The 18,242-nt window shown below is 51.3% G+C and overlaps 1 protein-coding gene across 1 annotated transcript in view; it reads left to right on the plus strand.

The window, feature by feature from the left end:
* The window catches only part of LOC133354432 (collagen alpha-1(I) chain-like), a 340,365-nt gene that overhangs the window by 33,917 nt on the left and 288,206 nt on the right, over positions 1-18,242 (plus strand). The window contains exon 5 of the mRNA XM_061571253.1: positions 11,171-11,252. Coding sequence (XP_061427237.1) covers positions 11,171-11,252 — 82 coding nt within the window. The remainder of the gene's footprint in view (positions 1-11,170; positions 11,253-18,242) is intronic.

Below are 18,242 nucleotides of genomic sequence, written 5' to 3' on the forward strand. Positions count from 1 at the left end.
AGCGCACTCTCCATTCAGCTACCTCAATACAACCACGTGCACTCTGGTGGAGCAAGCGCACTGCTCCACTCAGCTACCCCAATACAACCACGTGCACTCTGGTGGAGCAAGTGGACTGCTCCACTCAGCTACCTCAATACAACCACGTGCACTCTGGTGAGCAAGTGGACTGCTCCACTCAGCTACCCCAATACAACCACGTGCACTCTGGTGGAGCAAGCGCACTGCTCCATTCAGCTACCCCAATACAACCACGTGCACTCTGGTGGAGCAAGCGGACTGCTCCACTCAGCTACCCCAATACAACCACGTGCACTCTGGTGGAGCAAGCGCACTGCTCCACTCAGCTACCCCAATACAACCACGTGCACTCTGGTGGAGCGAGTGGACTGCTCCACTCAGCTACCCCAACACAACCACGTGCACTCTGGTGGAGCAAGCGCACTGCTCCACTCAGCTACCCCAATACAACCACGTGCACTCTGGTGGAGCGAGTGGACTGCTCCACTCAGCTACCCCAACACAACCACGTGCACTCTGGTGGAGCAAGCGGACTGCTCCACTCAGCTACCCCAATACAACCACGTGCACTCTGGTGGAGCGAGTGGACTGCTCCACTCAGCTACCCCAACACAACCACGTGCACTCTGGTGGAGCAAGCGGACTGCTCCACTCAGCTACCCCAATACAACCACGTGCACTCTGGTGGAGCGAGTGGACTGCTCCACTCAGCTACCCCAACACAACCACGTGCACTCTGGTGGAGCAAGCGCACTGCTCCATTCAGCTACCCCAATACAACCACGTGTACTCTGGTGGAGCGAGTGGGCTGCTCCACTCAGCTACCTCAATACAACCACGTGCACTCTGGTGGAGCGAGTGGACTGCTCCACTCAGCTACCCCAATACAACCACGTGTACTCTGGTGGAGCGAGTGGACTGCTCCACTCAGCTACCCCAATACAACCACGTGCACTCTGGTGGAGCGAGTGGACTGCTCCACTCAGCTACCCCGATACAACCACGTGCACTCCGGTGGAGCGAGTGGACAGCTCCACTCAGCTACCCCAATACGACCACGTGTACTCTGGTGGAGCAAGTGGACTGCTCCACTCAGCTACCTTAATACAACCACGTGCACTCTGGTGGAGCGAGTGGACTGCTCCACTCAGCTACCCCAATACAACCACGTGCACTCTGGTGGAGCGAGTGGACTGCTCCACTCAGCTACCTCAATACAACCACACTCCAGCGCACCGTTGTCCGCTTGTGCTCGTGGCTGACATCAATGGCGAATCTCGTTTCCTTCCCCCGATTGAGCAGGATGGGAGCCGGGGTGACATGTGTCCTAACATTGTGCAAGCAACGAAATGATGGGTGGATGGAAAGAAATGGGGGGGGGGAGGGTCGGGGCAGTGAGATTCAAATGAGAGAAAAATATTAATTCTCCCACCCCTCCAACTACCTCTGAAAAAAAAAATACAAACAGAAGCTCGTAAAAAAATATTATCGTCGCGTAATTCAGCGGCGGTTTCGTGTTTTGTGGGGTTACTTTCAAGCTCGATTGGATGTCTAATTCCCACGACGCACCGCGCGTTTAGGGTGTTCCGACTGTCGCTCTCTCGCTCTCTGCGGCTTCGCGTCCGCCTCGTAAACGAGCCAGCGCCCGTATTCGACGCAAGTCGTCGGGGCTGCCGCCGGCAAAAACTGACCGCGGCTTGAACTGCGGCACCGGCGCTTGCGTTCGCGCCGACGGCCGCGCACGCTCGCGTGCCGTCAACTGCCCGTGGGCCTCCCCTTTCGATTCGTCGCTCAAATAAATGCGCGCGTCGCGACGGCCGAGGGGTGAGCCCAGAGGCTTGGAACTGTCGCCGATGCAGAGTCTCTCGGTCTCTCGTCTCCAGCCTCGGTTAGCGCGGTTGGCTTCGCTCGGCGCGGAAAGAAGTTCAACATGCGTACGCACGTGCATGCAGTCGGGCGGAGCGGTGTCTTCCTGCGTCTGACGTGGCCCGGCGGTCACCCGTTTGCCACCAGTTTGAATGCAGCCGCCCGCCATCGTTGTTGCCGCTGGTGCGTTTACCGTAAAAAAATATATGTATTCGTACACGCCAGAAGCGTTCAGTCCATACAAATGACATCCCGGCAATGAGCTCTGTAAGTAAAGACGCGACACGTCTTGTAGCAGCGCCGGACAGTGCGGTTTTGCTGTTGGAACTTGCCATGCGTCGTAAATGTGAATACAAAAGGAAAGAATGTAAAACTGCCATGTGCTGTCTGTTTTGTAGTGGCCACTAACGATCGCGTGCCATCGTTCGCGAGAGCAGGTCACTGTGCACCGGCGTCATGGTCCAAATGAGCCAATTTTTAAAGAATTGGGATTATACACCGCAACCGTCGCTCCCCCCCCCCCCCCCGTACTACGAGATTTGGCAGGACCCTCCAGAAAGAGAGTCAAGAGACCCAGTGAAAAACTCAACGAAACATTTTTTTCTTTTACAAGGCAAGGCCCACTGAGCTACGTAGCCCTTTTTCCGATGCGACCGGGCCATGAATGATAGCCCAACAAAGGGGCTTATCACGTGGACATTTATAGCAGCCGAATGCTCTAAACGCATCATTCTAAATGTGGAGGGAAAAACCGAAGGACCTGGAGAAAAATCCACGCGACCACGGGGAGAACATGCAAACTTCAAATATACACATGTCGTCAGGATCGGGATCGAAACCACGACCTGCATACCAGGCGAAGGAGTTAACATCTCACCACCATGGCATCCTGATGCTTTCCTGGGTAAACAAGTGGATTGGTAAAAAAAAAAATATTCGGCAACTTCCCTGATCCAAAATGCTGCTGCTAGACCTCTCGCCCACACCTGTAAATGCGACTGTATCACCACCACCACCACGATACTCCGATCCTCTTTACTCGGTCCCATTATGGATCATCGACAAGATTCACCCTCGCTGTTCTTCAGCGAAGATGAAGACCTGCCGACCTATCTTCTCTACCTACCTTGAAGACCTGCCTACCGCCTCTCCTCTCTAATCTCACTTTTACACTTGACCTCTCCTTCGTGGACTCTATACTCCAGCAACGAAGGACTTCTTTTCAAGGCCGGAGTAAACCTTTGTACGTGTGTACGTTGAACTTCTTTCGCACCGTACATAGCCAACCGTGCTACTTCGGAGGTGCAGAGGAAGGACAACAAACTAAACACAAAAATCGGTTCCAAATAAATGCATTTTCAATCTAGATGATTTGAAAGTGCATAGCTCCAGTGGCTTCCTAAGATCGGAAGGGAGAGCGTTCCAGACGGCCGCAGAAGCGCATCTGAAAACTCGCGATGCGGCGCCCGTCTTTGTTCGACGGCTGAGCCAAAAGCCGCTTCTGCTGCGAGGATGACCGGAGTTTGCGTGATGATGGTTGATGCTCCTTGACGAGATCGGCGAGGTTATTGTGGTGCGTTTGTGGCGAGCAATTTGTTGTGTGCAATGGGTTCATTGTTTATCCCCTGCTCCCTCTGTGGATCTGGAGCTCCCTCCATCCGGCCATCTGTGTCATGGACTTCCTGCCTCTGTTTCAAGTCCAGGCCCAAGACCTTCCCCTTCTCCACTTGCCTATGACTGTCTGTATTATATAAATACATGTCAATTATATGTAAGCATGCGTGTGCGCGCATAATGTTTGTGGGGAGCTGTAGTGTACTGGTTAGCGCGCTGCGCTACGAACCAGGCGACCCGAACTCGATTCTCGCTCATGGCCAACACCAGTGACGATTATCTGAACCTGTCCCGGGCATCCCCTAGGTCTACTTAGCCTCAAATAAGTACCTGGTGAGTTGTATAAACATTGTTACTAGGGAGATAAAGGCGGTAGGGCGTGATGCTGGCCCCCTTGTGTATCGTTCCGGCCTTCATAGGTGTTCGCTAACAGCACTTGCCCCAACAGTCTGTTAAGGCTATACTGGGGGATCTTTGTCTTTGTTTGTCTATACACACACGCCTCCTGTTTCCACACAGCGCACGCCTCAAATGTGTGTTTTGCCGCGTGTTGAGATCCGGTTGCGTTTAGACGCCGCTCGCAATAAATCCGAACGAATCCAAATCGCCGTCGCCCAAGTGTGACGCTTGTTGAATGTCAGCCGGCTGGCCGTGCCCAAATTTTTTTTCTTCTTAAATGTCCGGCAACGTTTCTATTTTACTTTGAGAGTTTTGCTTTCCACGTGGCCAGTCGGTCATGCCACGGGGCGGTACGTAAGGGACGCAAATATTTTTAGTGGCAACGTAACTCGCGGCACTGCCCGGTTGATTTTTTTTTATCTCCCCACTCCCCCCCCCGACCCACCCACTCCTCTCGCCTCTTTCCAAGCCACGTTTAAAAAAGGAAGCGTTTCACGTAACACATTCCGCTTGCTCGTCGCGTGGGCTGGGCTTTTTTGGCCAGGGCAGCTGCCGCGTCCCGGGGCCCCGCACGGTCAAGCCACCGCGAATTTTCTTCGCGAGCCCCGCGGCGGGTTACCGTTAAGCGCTTCGAAAGAGGAAAACAAAAACGATTCTAAAGTTTGGGAAAGTTCGTCGCTCGGCTTTGCGGTGAGGTACGGTCTCTCTCGAGGCGTCTCTGTTCGTCTGTCCGCGGCGTTGGCCTTTTTGAGTTTTCTCATCTGGCTCGGTTGGGTTTCCTCTTTGCTCTCCAGCAGTCGGTTGACGTCAAGGGGTGAGCGAAAGAAGAAAAAAACCGTGTCGACATTGATTTGTTTTAGCGGCTCCTTCTCTAACGAGGTCCGGCTCCCTTCGGGGCCTGAAACGTGAACAACAACAACAAAAAAGGGAGAGAACAACGGAGAAATATTTATAAATAATAAAAAAAGCCGCTGCTGTGATGCCGCGGTGGTGTTCAGTGGGCTGCGTGCGTGCACGTGTGTGCGTATGTGTGCGTGTGTCTGCATTTGTATGTGTGCGTGGGGAGCAGTCGGGTAGTGGTTAGCGCACCGCGCTACAATCCCGGCGACCGTAGTTTGATTTCTGCTCATGGCCAACACCGGTGACAATTATCTGAACCGGTCCTGGGCCTCCCCTGGGTCGACTAAGCCTCGAATGAGTACCTGGTGCGGTGTGTAAACATCGCCACTGGGGAGTTAAAGGCGGACCGGGCAGGGTGCTGGCCACCCACCCCCTCGTGTGCCGTGCCGGCCTTCATAGGTGCTCGCTGACAGCACTTAACCCAACAGTCTGTTAAGGCTATATGGGGGAATCTTTGTCTTTGTATGCATGTGTGTGTGTGTGTGTTTATTTTCCTCGTCATTAATGAGAGTTATGCTTCTTTAGCATCTGCTGCCTGCTGGCCATATCCTAAATGATGACAAGAGATGTTTACCCCTTAATGAACCTCACCGGATGTGTTCATTGCACACGGACCGGGTCTTGCCGACGACAACCCATTCGCCCTTAATGTGCCCGAACTCGTCAGATCTTGGAAGCCAACTGGGTTTGAGCCTGGTTATTTCTCGGATGGGAGACCACGCCAGGGCTTGCCAGGTGTCGTAGGTCTGGCGCTGAAAGGTGGTGGTGCTGAGCGCCACTTCCTTCGCACACATGGTCAGTTTCTTCCGGGTTCCCAAATTTTTTTTACACCCAAAGCCAAACGCTCTCATGTTGAGGTACTCTCACCCCTTCCAAGACGTCTGACTAGCATGGAAGAGTAGGCCAAAACACCATCTATAGCTGTTATTTAGAGCTACCGCTAGTCAGAGGCCCTTCCGTCAGGATATCCGTGAGCAAGTAATTGGAATAAGCAATTGCAGGGCTGCACCTTTACCTATGATACGCTTTGTCCTTCGCCCCCCACACCTCCGATTGGCACGGTTGGCTACGTACGGTGCGAAAAAATTTCAGCAAACGTACGCACAGGCAGTGCTTTGGAATGGAACCTTGGGATTTAGTTTTAATTCTGGAGACTTTGGGGAAATATGTCAGCTGGTTGATATATTTTTTTAAATGGATAATGCATGTGCACTCGTGCTTTTGATTATTCTGTAGGGTGTGCAAGGATCCCTTTTTTTGCATAAATTCCCGTCTCAAAATCGCACCCCCTTGAGCGTTGCTTCTCTCGAACGATCATTTCCGCATGATGGGGGAAAGAAAAAAAATTAGTTCCGTTTCCAGCAAGCGCTTACGGGTTCTGTTTTAACCATTGCCCGGATGAACACGTCGTTGACGACGGCAATGTAAAGCTATCAAAGGTATTTGACGTAGCGTGGGCGAAGACGCAATTTTACGCCTGTAAAGTGTTTCCCCGTGGAGCTGTCGCGAGATGACTAGGTTGGTCCTTCTCTGTGGACGGGACCAAATATTTTGTTGAGATCATTCCTTGAGACGCTTCGGCACGTGATAGGGAGCACAACCAACGTTTTTAGGTGCCTACGCCGGGGCCGGATGCGTTTGCAATTTTCGCCCCCTTTCGTTTACCAGCACTGTGGTTTACGACGGCCGTTCCTTGCGAAAGTGTCCGCTTACAAATGGCTACGCAGCCAGGCAGATATCTGAAGGATGAAACGAGGTCTGTGGGCTGACGTGGCGCTACGGGGAAAATGACGCGCGTCACTGCTGTGTGCGCGTGGGTGCCCCTTGTGTGCTTTGTGTGTCACCTCAGTCGGTCAACCCACGGCGCCTGGGTCTGTTCCGTGACCTCCTGCCAGCGGGCCTAACACCTCACGCGGCTTTCAAAGTGCTCCTAGCATGGCACAAGCGCCGTGGTGACGTCACCGCCACTTAGTTGTTGTTGTTGTGTCGTGGGCAGCGGTAGTGGTCATTGGCCTTGCCTAGGTCGACTCGGCCTTAAATGAGTCCCCGGTACGTTGCGTCAACAACGGCAAGTGGGGAGAAAGAGGAGGCTGGGCGTGGTGCTGGCCAGCCGCACCCTCGTGTGCCGAGTCGGCCTTAATAGGCGCTCGCTAACAGCACTCGCCCCAACTGTCTGTTGAAGGCTGCGTGGGGGATCTTTGTCTTTGTTATTTGTTTAGGATGATGCTGCTGTTTGTAGATGCCTGCCGAGGCAAACTGTATACGGAGTCATCCTGCTTCTCATGTTGACATCATGTGCAGATGCTGTTCGGTACGGCGTAGTAGGTTGAACAGCAGTGGCAGAAATACGTGAAATGATTTAAGAGAAAACATTTGTGGCGTTCTCTCAATAACTCCAATACGTCATTACGCACGAAATGTATTCCTTAACGTTTTTTTTTGTAAGTTTCTCTTATTAATTTTTTTCCGACCAAAGTAATTTGCCGTTTGCGCCGTTCGCAAAGCACAAAGGCGGCGGGTCACGGAGGCGCTATGTGTATGATTTGTAAGCTTGATTGGAATAATCTTTGTAACATTGCATCTCCCTTGTGTTGATAATCTATTCCTTCCTGATGAGCCGTTACAAGGGCAACTGGTTTCATTTGCTTGGTCATGATGAATGTGAAGTGCTTTCGAACTGCAGGCCATACCTTAGCATATACCGTCCGTCTCATTCATGTCAGTTATAATTAAGATGCTTACACTGTTGTTAATTGTTGAAGGTTTAATTATTGTTCCAATTATCGCGGTTAGCGCAATGCGTTACGACGCGCGCTGACCCGAGTTCGATTCCCGCTCACGACCAATAACAGTGGTCCTGGGCCTCCCCTAGGTCAACCCAGCTTTAAATGAGTATCCGGTGCAGTGTGTGTAAACATCAGCACTGGGGAGACAAAGGTGGATAAATGTAGGTTTGGCCACCCACCTAATGTGGCGTGCTGACCTTCATAGGTGCTCGCTAACTGCACTTGCCCCTTCAGTCTGTTAATCGCCATATAGGGGATCTTGCTCTGTATCCGAGGTCTCCCTTGAAGAGAACTACTGTTAGAGGTAGCCAAGGAGGCTTCGAGGACAGAGCGTCAAGTTGAATATATTAATTCTAGATTTGAAGCTTTTGTGACTGCAAGGATTCATACTCTTAGGTTTTTTCGGTAAAGTCACGTAGGTAAAAAATTTAAATTGCTAAAAGTAGAATAAAACAAATTAAAAAATTCACGACGTTTCGGAAGCAACACAAGCCTCCGCCTCCGTCTTCACCAATTACTGGACGACACAAATGTCAGTTTCACCGTCATTTGGCGAACATCCCTCCCGTATGCGGAGCGGGTGGGGAAGCGTCGCCCACTAATGTGTGCAACAGGGTCGCTCGAAGGGATCTCGGAGGTAGCTCTGTGATGCCCACTTCCGTGGACTGTTCTCTATGACACACAAAAGGCTTTTGGCTCTGCTGTGCGAGAGATCTGAATGTCCCGTGGCACGGTAATTGGCATCACAACGTGGATATAATTCAGAACATTTATGACAGAAGAATCTATTCAAACAACATTCGCATGCAATCCCTTTTTAAGTTTTAGTTATCATCTCTTAATTTTTCAGTAACAAAAAACCCTTGCAGCGGAAAGTTGCGACCCTTCACCTGTGCAAGCAATTTAAATCGCATCATCCCAAATGAAAGCACCTGGTGCAAAATGCTGCACTCGTGTGAAGTGTGTTGCAATCATCTCGATTGTCCACGCGACACAGTGACTTTAAAATAATATTGTCGCCGCTAGGAAGAAATACACACTTGTGCTGTGAAAGGCCTCATTATGAGCGTGTCATACGCCTCCACCTGTGGAGTTTGAGCGCGCGCCCAAGTCCTCTCTGGACAAAGGAGACGAAGACACACTCCCATGCACCGCCGTAAAGATCCCCCTCCGCACAGCGCGAACAAACTGTTGGGTTTCGATTTAAAGCTTTCGTGACTGCAGGGATTCATCTTCTTGGTTATTTCGGTAAAGTCACGTAGAATGGAAATAATAAAATAATAAAAATAAAACATAATAAAAAACGTCGTGAGAATTATTTTGTTATGTTTTATTTTTATTATTTTATTATTTCCATTCTACTTGACTTTACCGAAATAACCAAGAAGAAGACTGTTGGGTTGCAAGTGCTGTCAGTATTGAGTAGCGCCTAGCGAAGGGTGGCACAGCGCACGAGGGGGTGGGTGGCCAGCGCCGTGCCCGGCCGCCTTTGTCTCCCCAGTGGCAATGTTTTTTTTACACATAGCGCCAGCTATTCATTTGAGGCCGAGTCGGTTCAGTTTTTTCAGTTTCATTTATTAGGTATAACCCTGTGAGCCATGCGACTCTTGACTCGGGTGCAACCGCAACAAAACATAAACAAGAAACATCTTAAAGTGACTACACGCAACAGAAAAATCCTGGAAAAAACAGCAAAGTCTTCCAGAAAAAAACACGACCTAGGGTCGACCTAGGGTAGGCCCAGGGCAAATTCAGATAATCGTCACTGGTGTTGGCCGTGAGTGGGAATCGAACTCGGGTCCCTGGGTGCATAGTGCAGTGCGCTAACCACTATGCTTCCACTGTCCAAAATAAAAAGATCCCCCATATAGCCTTAACAGACTGTTGGGGCAAGTGCTGTTAGCGAGCGCCTATGAAGGCCTGTACAGTACACGAGGTAGTGGGTGGCCAGCACCACACCCGACCACCTTTGTCTCCCCAGTGGCGATGTTTACACACCGCACCAGGTACTCATTTAAGGCTGAGTCGGCTTAGAGGAGGCCCAGGACTGGTTCAGATAATCGTAACTGGTGTTGGCCGTGAGCGGGAATCGAAACTGGGTCGCCGGGTTCGTAGCGCAGCGCGCTAACCACTACACAACCGCTCCCCACACACACCACACACACCACACACAATCATTAAGGAATTGGAAAACCAATCTGAAGCACTAGCAGGGAGTGCTGCACTGAGCCTTGGCATCCAGTGAGGTTTTTTTCCCTTTCCCCTGGATAAATAAACATCTGCCTTCGTTAATATTTAATATGTATAAATAAACTGAGCCTGCCTATGACCTGTGCACCCATAATGCCCTCAATCTCGTCAGATCACGGAAGCTAAGCAGGTTTCAGCCTGGCCGGGGCTTGGAGCTTACACCGCCTGCGGGGGACACCACGTATCGTAAACCGTGAGCCGCGAGGTGGCCAGAGGATGGTGGTCGAGGAATAGATTCGTGAATCCATCTGTGTGGAGCTTTGAGTATTATGCCTCTATATGCGTAGGTTTTCTCCCAATACTCCTATCCCCCGCTCCCCTGCAAGCAATGCAAGATCCTCCGGGAATAAAAGTTGATGCTGGATATAAGCCCACCCCCTTGAGAGCAAGGCTCAGCCGTGCTGATATCCAAACTAGTGTGCTTCTATCAGAAGCTGCCCTTCGCCTTCCCCTCCACCATTGTAATGCAAGCACGTGTTGCTTACATGAGAACCATGGTTACATAGGGTGTGTTCTTATATTGAGCGTCTACTTTCAAGGACATTATTATGACAGAGGCAACTTGCCGAGGTGGCTAACATAGTGATCGAAGGCGTCGTGAAATATTGAATGTGTGCCATCGCAGAGACAGCTGCCACTGGGGGTGGCCCCTCTTGGCTAGACCACGGCATGGTTGACATGAGATGTGATGTGAAGTTTCCTTTGATCGAAGCGCCCCAAAAACTTGATTGAAACATTTGATCATCTCCCCCTCTGGGTCTCTGCTTCAGTCTTGTGGGTCTCTGTGCGAGTCACTCTATAAACTATTAAGCTATAAACATTTTTTTTATTTTACGAGGAAATACCCACTGAGCTACGTAGACCTTTTTCAGAAGCGACCTGGCCACAAATGATAGCTCAACGACAGTGGCTTATTGCGTGTCAATTTATCGCAGCAAAATGCTGTAAACTCTGGGAGTCTATAGGTATCCATGTAAATCTATACATTGCACAGGGAAGGCTGCCAATGGTAGCGAATGGAATAGTTGAGATCTGGTGTGATATCAGCTGTTTTGAGTTGCCTAAGCATTTTTAAGCCAGTGCACTTGACATTCGGTTGCCGAACGAATACGTTACAAGGTCGCACTCATCACACGCGGAGTGCTTGCCACAGATGAACCACAATACCTTGCTGACCTCATCAAGTCGCAAAGACCATCACGCGAACTCCGGTCATCCTCGCAGCGGCTATTGGCTGGCACAATCGGGGAATTCTCACCTCGGTCCTGTCCCCCCCCCTGGGTGGGTTCGTGCGAGCGATCGTATACGGAGACCTCTCTCTCTCTCGTCGACAGAGGGCACGGATGGAGTGAGGGCGGCTGAGATGAGGGGCCACGGTCGAGGAGAAGCACGGAGGGAGGCGCGCTCGCACTGGAGGTGAGTGACTCCGAGCTCCGCGCTCATTGGGTCAGGCTGCTGCTGATTTGCTGCCACTTTTTGTCTGGCTTTGACTGCAACACCACGGTGGCGGGGGGGGGGGGGGGGCACGGGAATGGGGTGGAGGATTTTTGGCGTTCGTGTTCGAGTGGCAGCAACTGATTTGTTCCAGCTCTGGTGGCATGCCGAAATTTATCCACGGTGTACCACCACTCAGTTTTGCTAGACCTTTCACTGACCGAACAATACAGGGCGTTTTAAAAAGATGGAACCGATTTGAAATCGCTATATCTCTGCAACCACGAACTGCCCGTGAATGAAACTCTTACCACTTGAAAAGGCGGGGCATAGAGTTTCAAACGATTACCGCTAGATGCCTATCCCAGCGCACAAACAGCCCCTAGCCTCAGTCATTCGCAAGACACACTGCCTCAACGTTGAATAGGTCGCACAGGACCCCAAGACTTGGCGCTACACTCTTGGCCCCCAAGATCGCCAGACATCACACCCCTTGTGGGGATACGTCAAAGATCGTGTATTTTTACCACCATTAGCGACAAATCTGGATGACCTCAAAAACAGAATCGCGGCAGCAGTGACTTCAGTGGAAGAAGACACTTTGAGAGGCGTTTGGGACGAATTCAACTATCGTCTCGATGTTGTCCGTACAGCAGGTGGAGGGCACATAGAGCATTTATAAAATGGTTCGTAAAACTAGATAACTCATTAAACCGTTTGTAACTTTTTGTGTGATTGTAACATGTTGCCATCGTGAAATATATTGCTTTGAAATTGGGTCCATTATTTCAAAAACCCTGTATATCCGGATTCTGCTGGAGGAAACGATGACAATGCTATCACTGGGTTTCCGTTAAGACCGGTGGTAGCGATCGTACGGTACCTGGCCCCATGACTCTGTTTCGTCCGGTTGGCGGCCAAATCTGGTCTCCCACTTTTGCAACGGCATTGTTATTGCGTTTGAATGAACGGATGTGTTTGACGTAATAATGATCATATTTAAATTGACTTGTATAAATATATATAATTCACGTGTCCTCTTGATTTTGCAAGCATTGCTCAATTTTACAGAACTTGATCAAGCAAAATATATTATTCAAAACGCAGCGATAGGCACAGAAAGGAAAGCCCTGTCTCTCTCCCTGTGTGCGCTTTTTCGTGCTCGAGAATGGCTCCTCATATCAAGCAGCCGATCAATCAATTCGGCTGTCAGTCCGACCGAGCGGTCAGAGCTTGTGACCGACAATCAGAAGACTCAACTCGGGGTTGCAGCTTGACCGCCGGTCTGGATCGATGCGGTTATCATTGCCCTTGTCAAAAAGTATCCCCCAGTGGCTGTTGTCTGGGGACGCTCGTAACCTGGCAAGGAAATGTGGATATTTCACCAAGGGCTGAAGACCCCCAATGGGGATTGAAGCCATCCCTGCCTGACGCTCGTTTAAGTTGTCGTAGCAGGTTATCAGGATCAGAATATGTATTTATACTGGAGTAAATTCGATGAGATAGAAAGGGCTTTTTCACAGATGTCCAGTCGTCCAGGTATATTGCTCCGTTTGCGTGCAACGTCAAATATGTGGCTTGATCATTAACGTGACCTCACACCCCCCCCCCCAAAATCAATCGTGAAAACACCACCACTCGTCGCTCGGGGGGTTTCGTATGGTGAGGTAAAGTGTGGGTACACCCATCTTTGCCAAGACGGTCTGGCCAGCCTTGAAGAGTGCTGCCAACATATTGTGCTGTCTTACAGAGGGCTCCAGAGAGCTCCCTCCAGCGGATGCCACCTCTGCCCAGCAGAGTCGCGAGCAAGCAATTGCAGGGCCCGCACCTTTACTTGAACAACAACAAAAAATATCTATATACTATTTAATTCGCCCAAGACACGGAGGTGTAATTCATCTCGTAACGGGCGCAAAACAAATAAACGGAGTGTGTATTTCAAACTGGATTAATGGCGCGGGAAAAGGGCACTCGCTCGCTCGCAGGCACCGTGAGGGGGATGCGCTTGAGCGCACGCCGCCGTTCATTAGCAGCGGAGCCTGCAGCAGCACCTGCGGTGGTGCTCAACACCTGGCCACGTTCTGGGGGTCAAAGGGAAATTAAAGGAAATGGAATGGCTCGTTGAAAATGAGTAGGTTCACACCGGCGGGCAGTGTTTTGTTGTTGTTGTTGTTTTTACATTTTCTCAGGGGGGGGGGGGGAGTGTGGAAGCTTTTGGCTAGAACCTTTGCGTTGGTCTATTTGCATTGAGCGTGGCCAACCACCCCCCCCCCCCCCCCCTCGTGTGCCACTGTGCCGGCCGTCATAGGTGCTGCTCGCTAACAGCACTTGCCCCAACTGTCTGTTAAGGCTATGTGGGGGAACTTCATCTTCATGGCGGCGCCACGGTTACCGCACCGTTCAGCGTTCCCTGCGCTCCCTGCGGTCCCGAGTTCAATTCCCGCTCACGACCAACAATAGTGGTGACTATTTACACTCGTCCTGGGCCTCCCCTAGGTTGACTCGGCCTTAAATGAGTTTCTGGTGCGGTGCGTAAACATCGCCAGAGGGGAGACAAATTGTGGCCGGGCGTCGTGTTTGGTGACACCACCCCACCGTTTGCCGTGCCGGCCTTCATAGGCGCTCGCTAACCGCACCCGCCCCAGCAGTCTGTTAAATACTACGCAGTACGTGGACTGTTATGTGTGTGTGTGTCCGGGTAAGCGATCGTTCAGTGGGCTTATGCACTGCACTACGATCGCTGCCCCGTGACTTCGATCCCCTATTCACCGAGAACATCATTGGCAATGGTGTCTGAACATGTCCTATGCCTTCCTTTGGTTTACTGAGTACCTGGTATGGTGTGCAAACATCAGTACCTGGGGAGACAAAGGCGGCCGGGTGTGGTGCTGGTGGCCACACCAGTCGGTACTGGGCCTCAGCAGCCTATAACGCCCGAGAGAGCATCTGTTCTTTGTCCGTGCCTGCTGCCACTCCAGGCTTCAGCTAATAATGAAGACATTGTGAAGTGTGTGACACATTGGAAATACTCGTCCCAAATACTCGGAATTCCCAACCCCGCGGTTCAAACAACAGCGTGAGCTCCGAGACTGACCGCTTTTCGCCATGCGCAGTGACGCAGAAACGCACTCGGCATATCTGAAATCGATCCCTCGCCTAGAGAAACTGAATCCAGATGTTAGCGACGTGTCGTGTTTTTCCGTTCTCCCCCATCCTCTCCCCACCTTTTTGGCCGCCGTGCATTTGTCCTTGTTGCCGCTTGTAGATCATCCACGCATTATCCCGACTTGGGCGCGATGGACAATAATACCGCGTGCACCGGTCGCCGACGGCCGCCGTACAATGCGGCGGAATTGAACTCTTTTGCTGGCGCCTCGAGAAGCAAATTCGAGGGCTTTCGTCTCGTTCACAGCGATGCTCTGGAGCGATTCGACGGGCCGAATGGAAATGTGCGCAGGCGGCGTTAGAATTACACGTTCGCAAAGAGAGGCTGCGTCTTCGGCGGCAAAACTTGAATTGGCGTCCCGGCGTGTCTGGATGCCATCAAGATGCTGCACGAAACAGTGGGGTGTGTTGATCGTCAGGGCGAAATGGAGGTGTGGATAGGTGTATATTTTGAAGAGGCAGGAGTGCCTACAAAGACAAAGATCCCACGTGTGGCCTTTAACAAGCTCTTGGGGCAAGTGCTGTTTGCGAGCACCTGTCAAGGCTGGGACAGCACACGAGGGGGGTCAGTTGGTCTACACCACGCCCTGGTCACCTTTGTCTCCCCTGTGCAGATGTCTACACACCGCACCAAGTACTCATTTGAGGCTGAGTCGACCAAGGGAACGCCGAGGCCCTGGTTCACATATTCGCCGCCGATATTGGCCGTGGGCAGGAATCGAACTCGGGTTACAACACCGTTCCACGTACACCGCACCAAATGCGGAGGGTTCGCCAATCGAACCCGTTCACACTGCTGGGTGAAAACAAAAACAAGCCAAAGGGAGAGCGAATGGGTGGAGGATAGGGTGACGATTTTGACCTTGGACTTGGCAAGGAACAAGGAGTTGACGGAGCAGATGGCCTAGTGGGAGGGTCATTCTGCCTGGGGTAGTCGAAGGGATGGAGTTAACTCCCACTGAGAGGTCGACTAGAGTCTTAGACAGGACGCCTTGGTTGATGGAGTGTCAAAGGCAGAGGTGGAGGGGGGCGTCGGTGGGAGATGAGAGGGATTTAGGTAGGCAGAGGTTGAGCCTACGAAGGAATCTTGAAGAGAATGAGGATTGAAGTCGAAGTTTATATCACGCATTATTTTTGTTCTGCACAGGAGTGGGTTTAGGGCAAAAAAAACCCGCAAAAAAGAACGAAATTTTGATAAACCGCTTACGTGGTGCTCGGCGGGTCACGCGTGCAAAAATACGAAAAGGAAAACGGCGTGGGGATGTTAAATAATGGATAGTTTAACTGGAAGCTCCCGGAGAATGCTCGCGCAAGGGCACGTCAAAACAGACAGCCGCCGACTGTTAATATTTTATGGCTCCTTGCGGCGATGGAGCTGCCCTTTTTTTTCCTTTCCTTCTCCCGCGCGCGTTCGTGTCCTCGCGTACACTTGGCGCAAACTTGAGCCACCATCCTCCGCCACGCAGAGACGTGTTGCTCGCCGCTGCCTCTGGGACGTTGTTGGGACTGACGCGCGGCGAATCCTTGCCGGCACGGCGAGTCACCGCCAACGCGGCGAGCCACTGCCGATGCGGCGAGCCACCGCCGGCGCGGCGAGTCCCGTCCGGTGCGGGAAGGCAGCATTTCAACGTCTCGTTCGGGCGCTAAAATAATACATTAAAAAAATAGATTGTGAATGCTTCGCTACCCCCTTGTTGAGATTCGACAAATTGTCACGGTCCACTATCACGATTTGTTTAAAATATAAAACAATCTAATCTATTTTTGCCTTTGTGGTGCATTTTGAGCCTCTAGTTTCTGCGAAGTTTACACGAATAAATTAATGCTACGTATATGACAGGACGCCCCGCCTTTGATTGGTTCCTGGTGGTTTTGTTTAGGATATAGATCCTCAGTGACCCGGTATTGCTAATGCTATCTCACTGTGAATGTGTGTTCATTGCGGCTGTCTGAATTTGTGTGTGTGTTTTTTTTCGTGTTTTAAATGTGTGATGCATCTGCCAGTGCTGTCAGTCAGTCAACCCATGGCATCTGGGTCTGTCCCGTGACCTCCTGCCATTGAGCCTTCAACACTTCACGCGGCTTCAACGTGCACATAGCCTGGCACATGCTCTGTGGTAATGTCACTGCCACTTAGTGGCGAATGGCGGTTGTTGTTGTGTGCCCGCTGACTCTGTGTGTGTGGATGTTGACCCTGTGTGTGTGTGCACGTTGACCACGCTTTGCAAAATCTCGTGGGTGCCACATCTGCACATTTCTTTCGGGGTGTCCAGACCCTCATGAACACCCACAGTGGCGGCTCACCCCGCTGCTTCTCACAATTGATTATTGCGTACAAAAACGACCGCTCATTGTGAGCGTGGCAAATGGAGAGTGGAGACCGTGACCTCTGGGGGGGGAGCACAGAGCACACTCCCCCGTGCTCACCTGTGCCTCCATTTCCACATTTCCACGCCCGGTGACAAAAATGTCCATGGGAACACGGGGGGGGGGGGGGGGGAGGGGGTGAAGCCTCGGGTAAAAAGCACAACACGTAAAAATAAAAAAAACCCTGGCCGGCTAATCCCCCCCATCCAGCGGCTTGCCCGGGACTCTTTTTGTCTCGCCAAAGTGGCCGCCAGATTTAGTGGGCAAGGCAAGCCGATGATCTGGAAGGCGTGGGGCTGGAATGGATGCCGGGGGCTCGTAGGGGGCAGCCTTTCCCGGCCGCTCTGTTTTAGAGGGCCAGTGCGCTTCGAGGTTGCTGCTCCGCTTGTGGATCATGCGGACGAGCTTTGGTAGATTTTGACCTTGAGCGGGGTGATCACGTAGGATTGAAAAAATAACAATAAGTTGCCGGGAGGTGGGGAGAAAATACAGTAATATTTGTGTTCGTCTCGTGGATTCCTCGACGTTTTCCAAAAGCCGCATTTGAGCTCTTCCGGAAGTATTTAATTTAGTGGTTTCACTCCGCCTCACCTGCAGCCGTTGTGCGATATTAAAACTTGAATCTAAATATATATATCTTTGCGTTGCTGTTCACTTAGCCACAGGCAAGAAATATAATTGAGAAACTTGGAAACTGTTGGGTGGCATGTAAGGGGAAGATACGTTTGCATGTTGTTAAATAGTCATTTTTTGCTCCGGATTGCATTTCCCAGTTTTGGCAAGTTCTTTGACCGATTTTGCCGAGTTTCGAACGTGCGCTCAAGAGCCTTACCTGGTAAAATAAATCACAGTTTAATAGTTGTAATACTTTAGTTAAGTCTCTAATAGCTACGCGACTTCACACACCAAAGTTTCGTTACGAGCGATTAAAGTGCCCCGGCACACACCGTTACGGACGGACGGGGACCCCCGGTGCGTGAACGCATCCGACCTCATTTGGAAAGCATTCAGCAAAATTCAAGGCCGAAATTCCATTCCCCCCTGTAATAACTCTCCATATTCACGAGATATCTTTTCTTTTTTCGGCCCAGTTGCAGCGTTGAGCCCCTTTGCTATTAAGCGTTAAAGCGGCACAATTATGGCGCGACCTCGCTCCGTTGACCTTTGCGGCCTATTTTTCCCGCGTGCACACCCAAGCACGGGTGGAGGTAGGAGAGGGGGGTGGGGGGGCAGGTGGGCGGCTTACTGCAGCCCCCCCCCCCCTCCACTGCAAGGGCATGCCAGGGTCTGTGCTGCAAATGAAAACCAAAACTTAGACGAAAACCGTCGCACGCCCTGGCCAGTGCACTCATCGTACCTATCTCGGTTGATGGAAATTGTGGACGTTTTTCACGGCAGTTGTCTCATTCGCGCGTGGCTTTTTATCGACTCTTCATGTAA

Source organism: Lethenteron reissneri, chromosome 47, assembly GCF_015708825.2.
Source record: "Lethenteron reissneri isolate LAM-NWPU_2019-01 chromosome 47, ASM1570882v1, whole genome shotgun sequence".
Taxonomy (NCBI): domain Eukaryota; kingdom Metazoa; phylum Chordata; class Hyperoartia; order Petromyzontiformes; family Petromyzontidae; genus Lethenteron; species Lethenteron reissneri.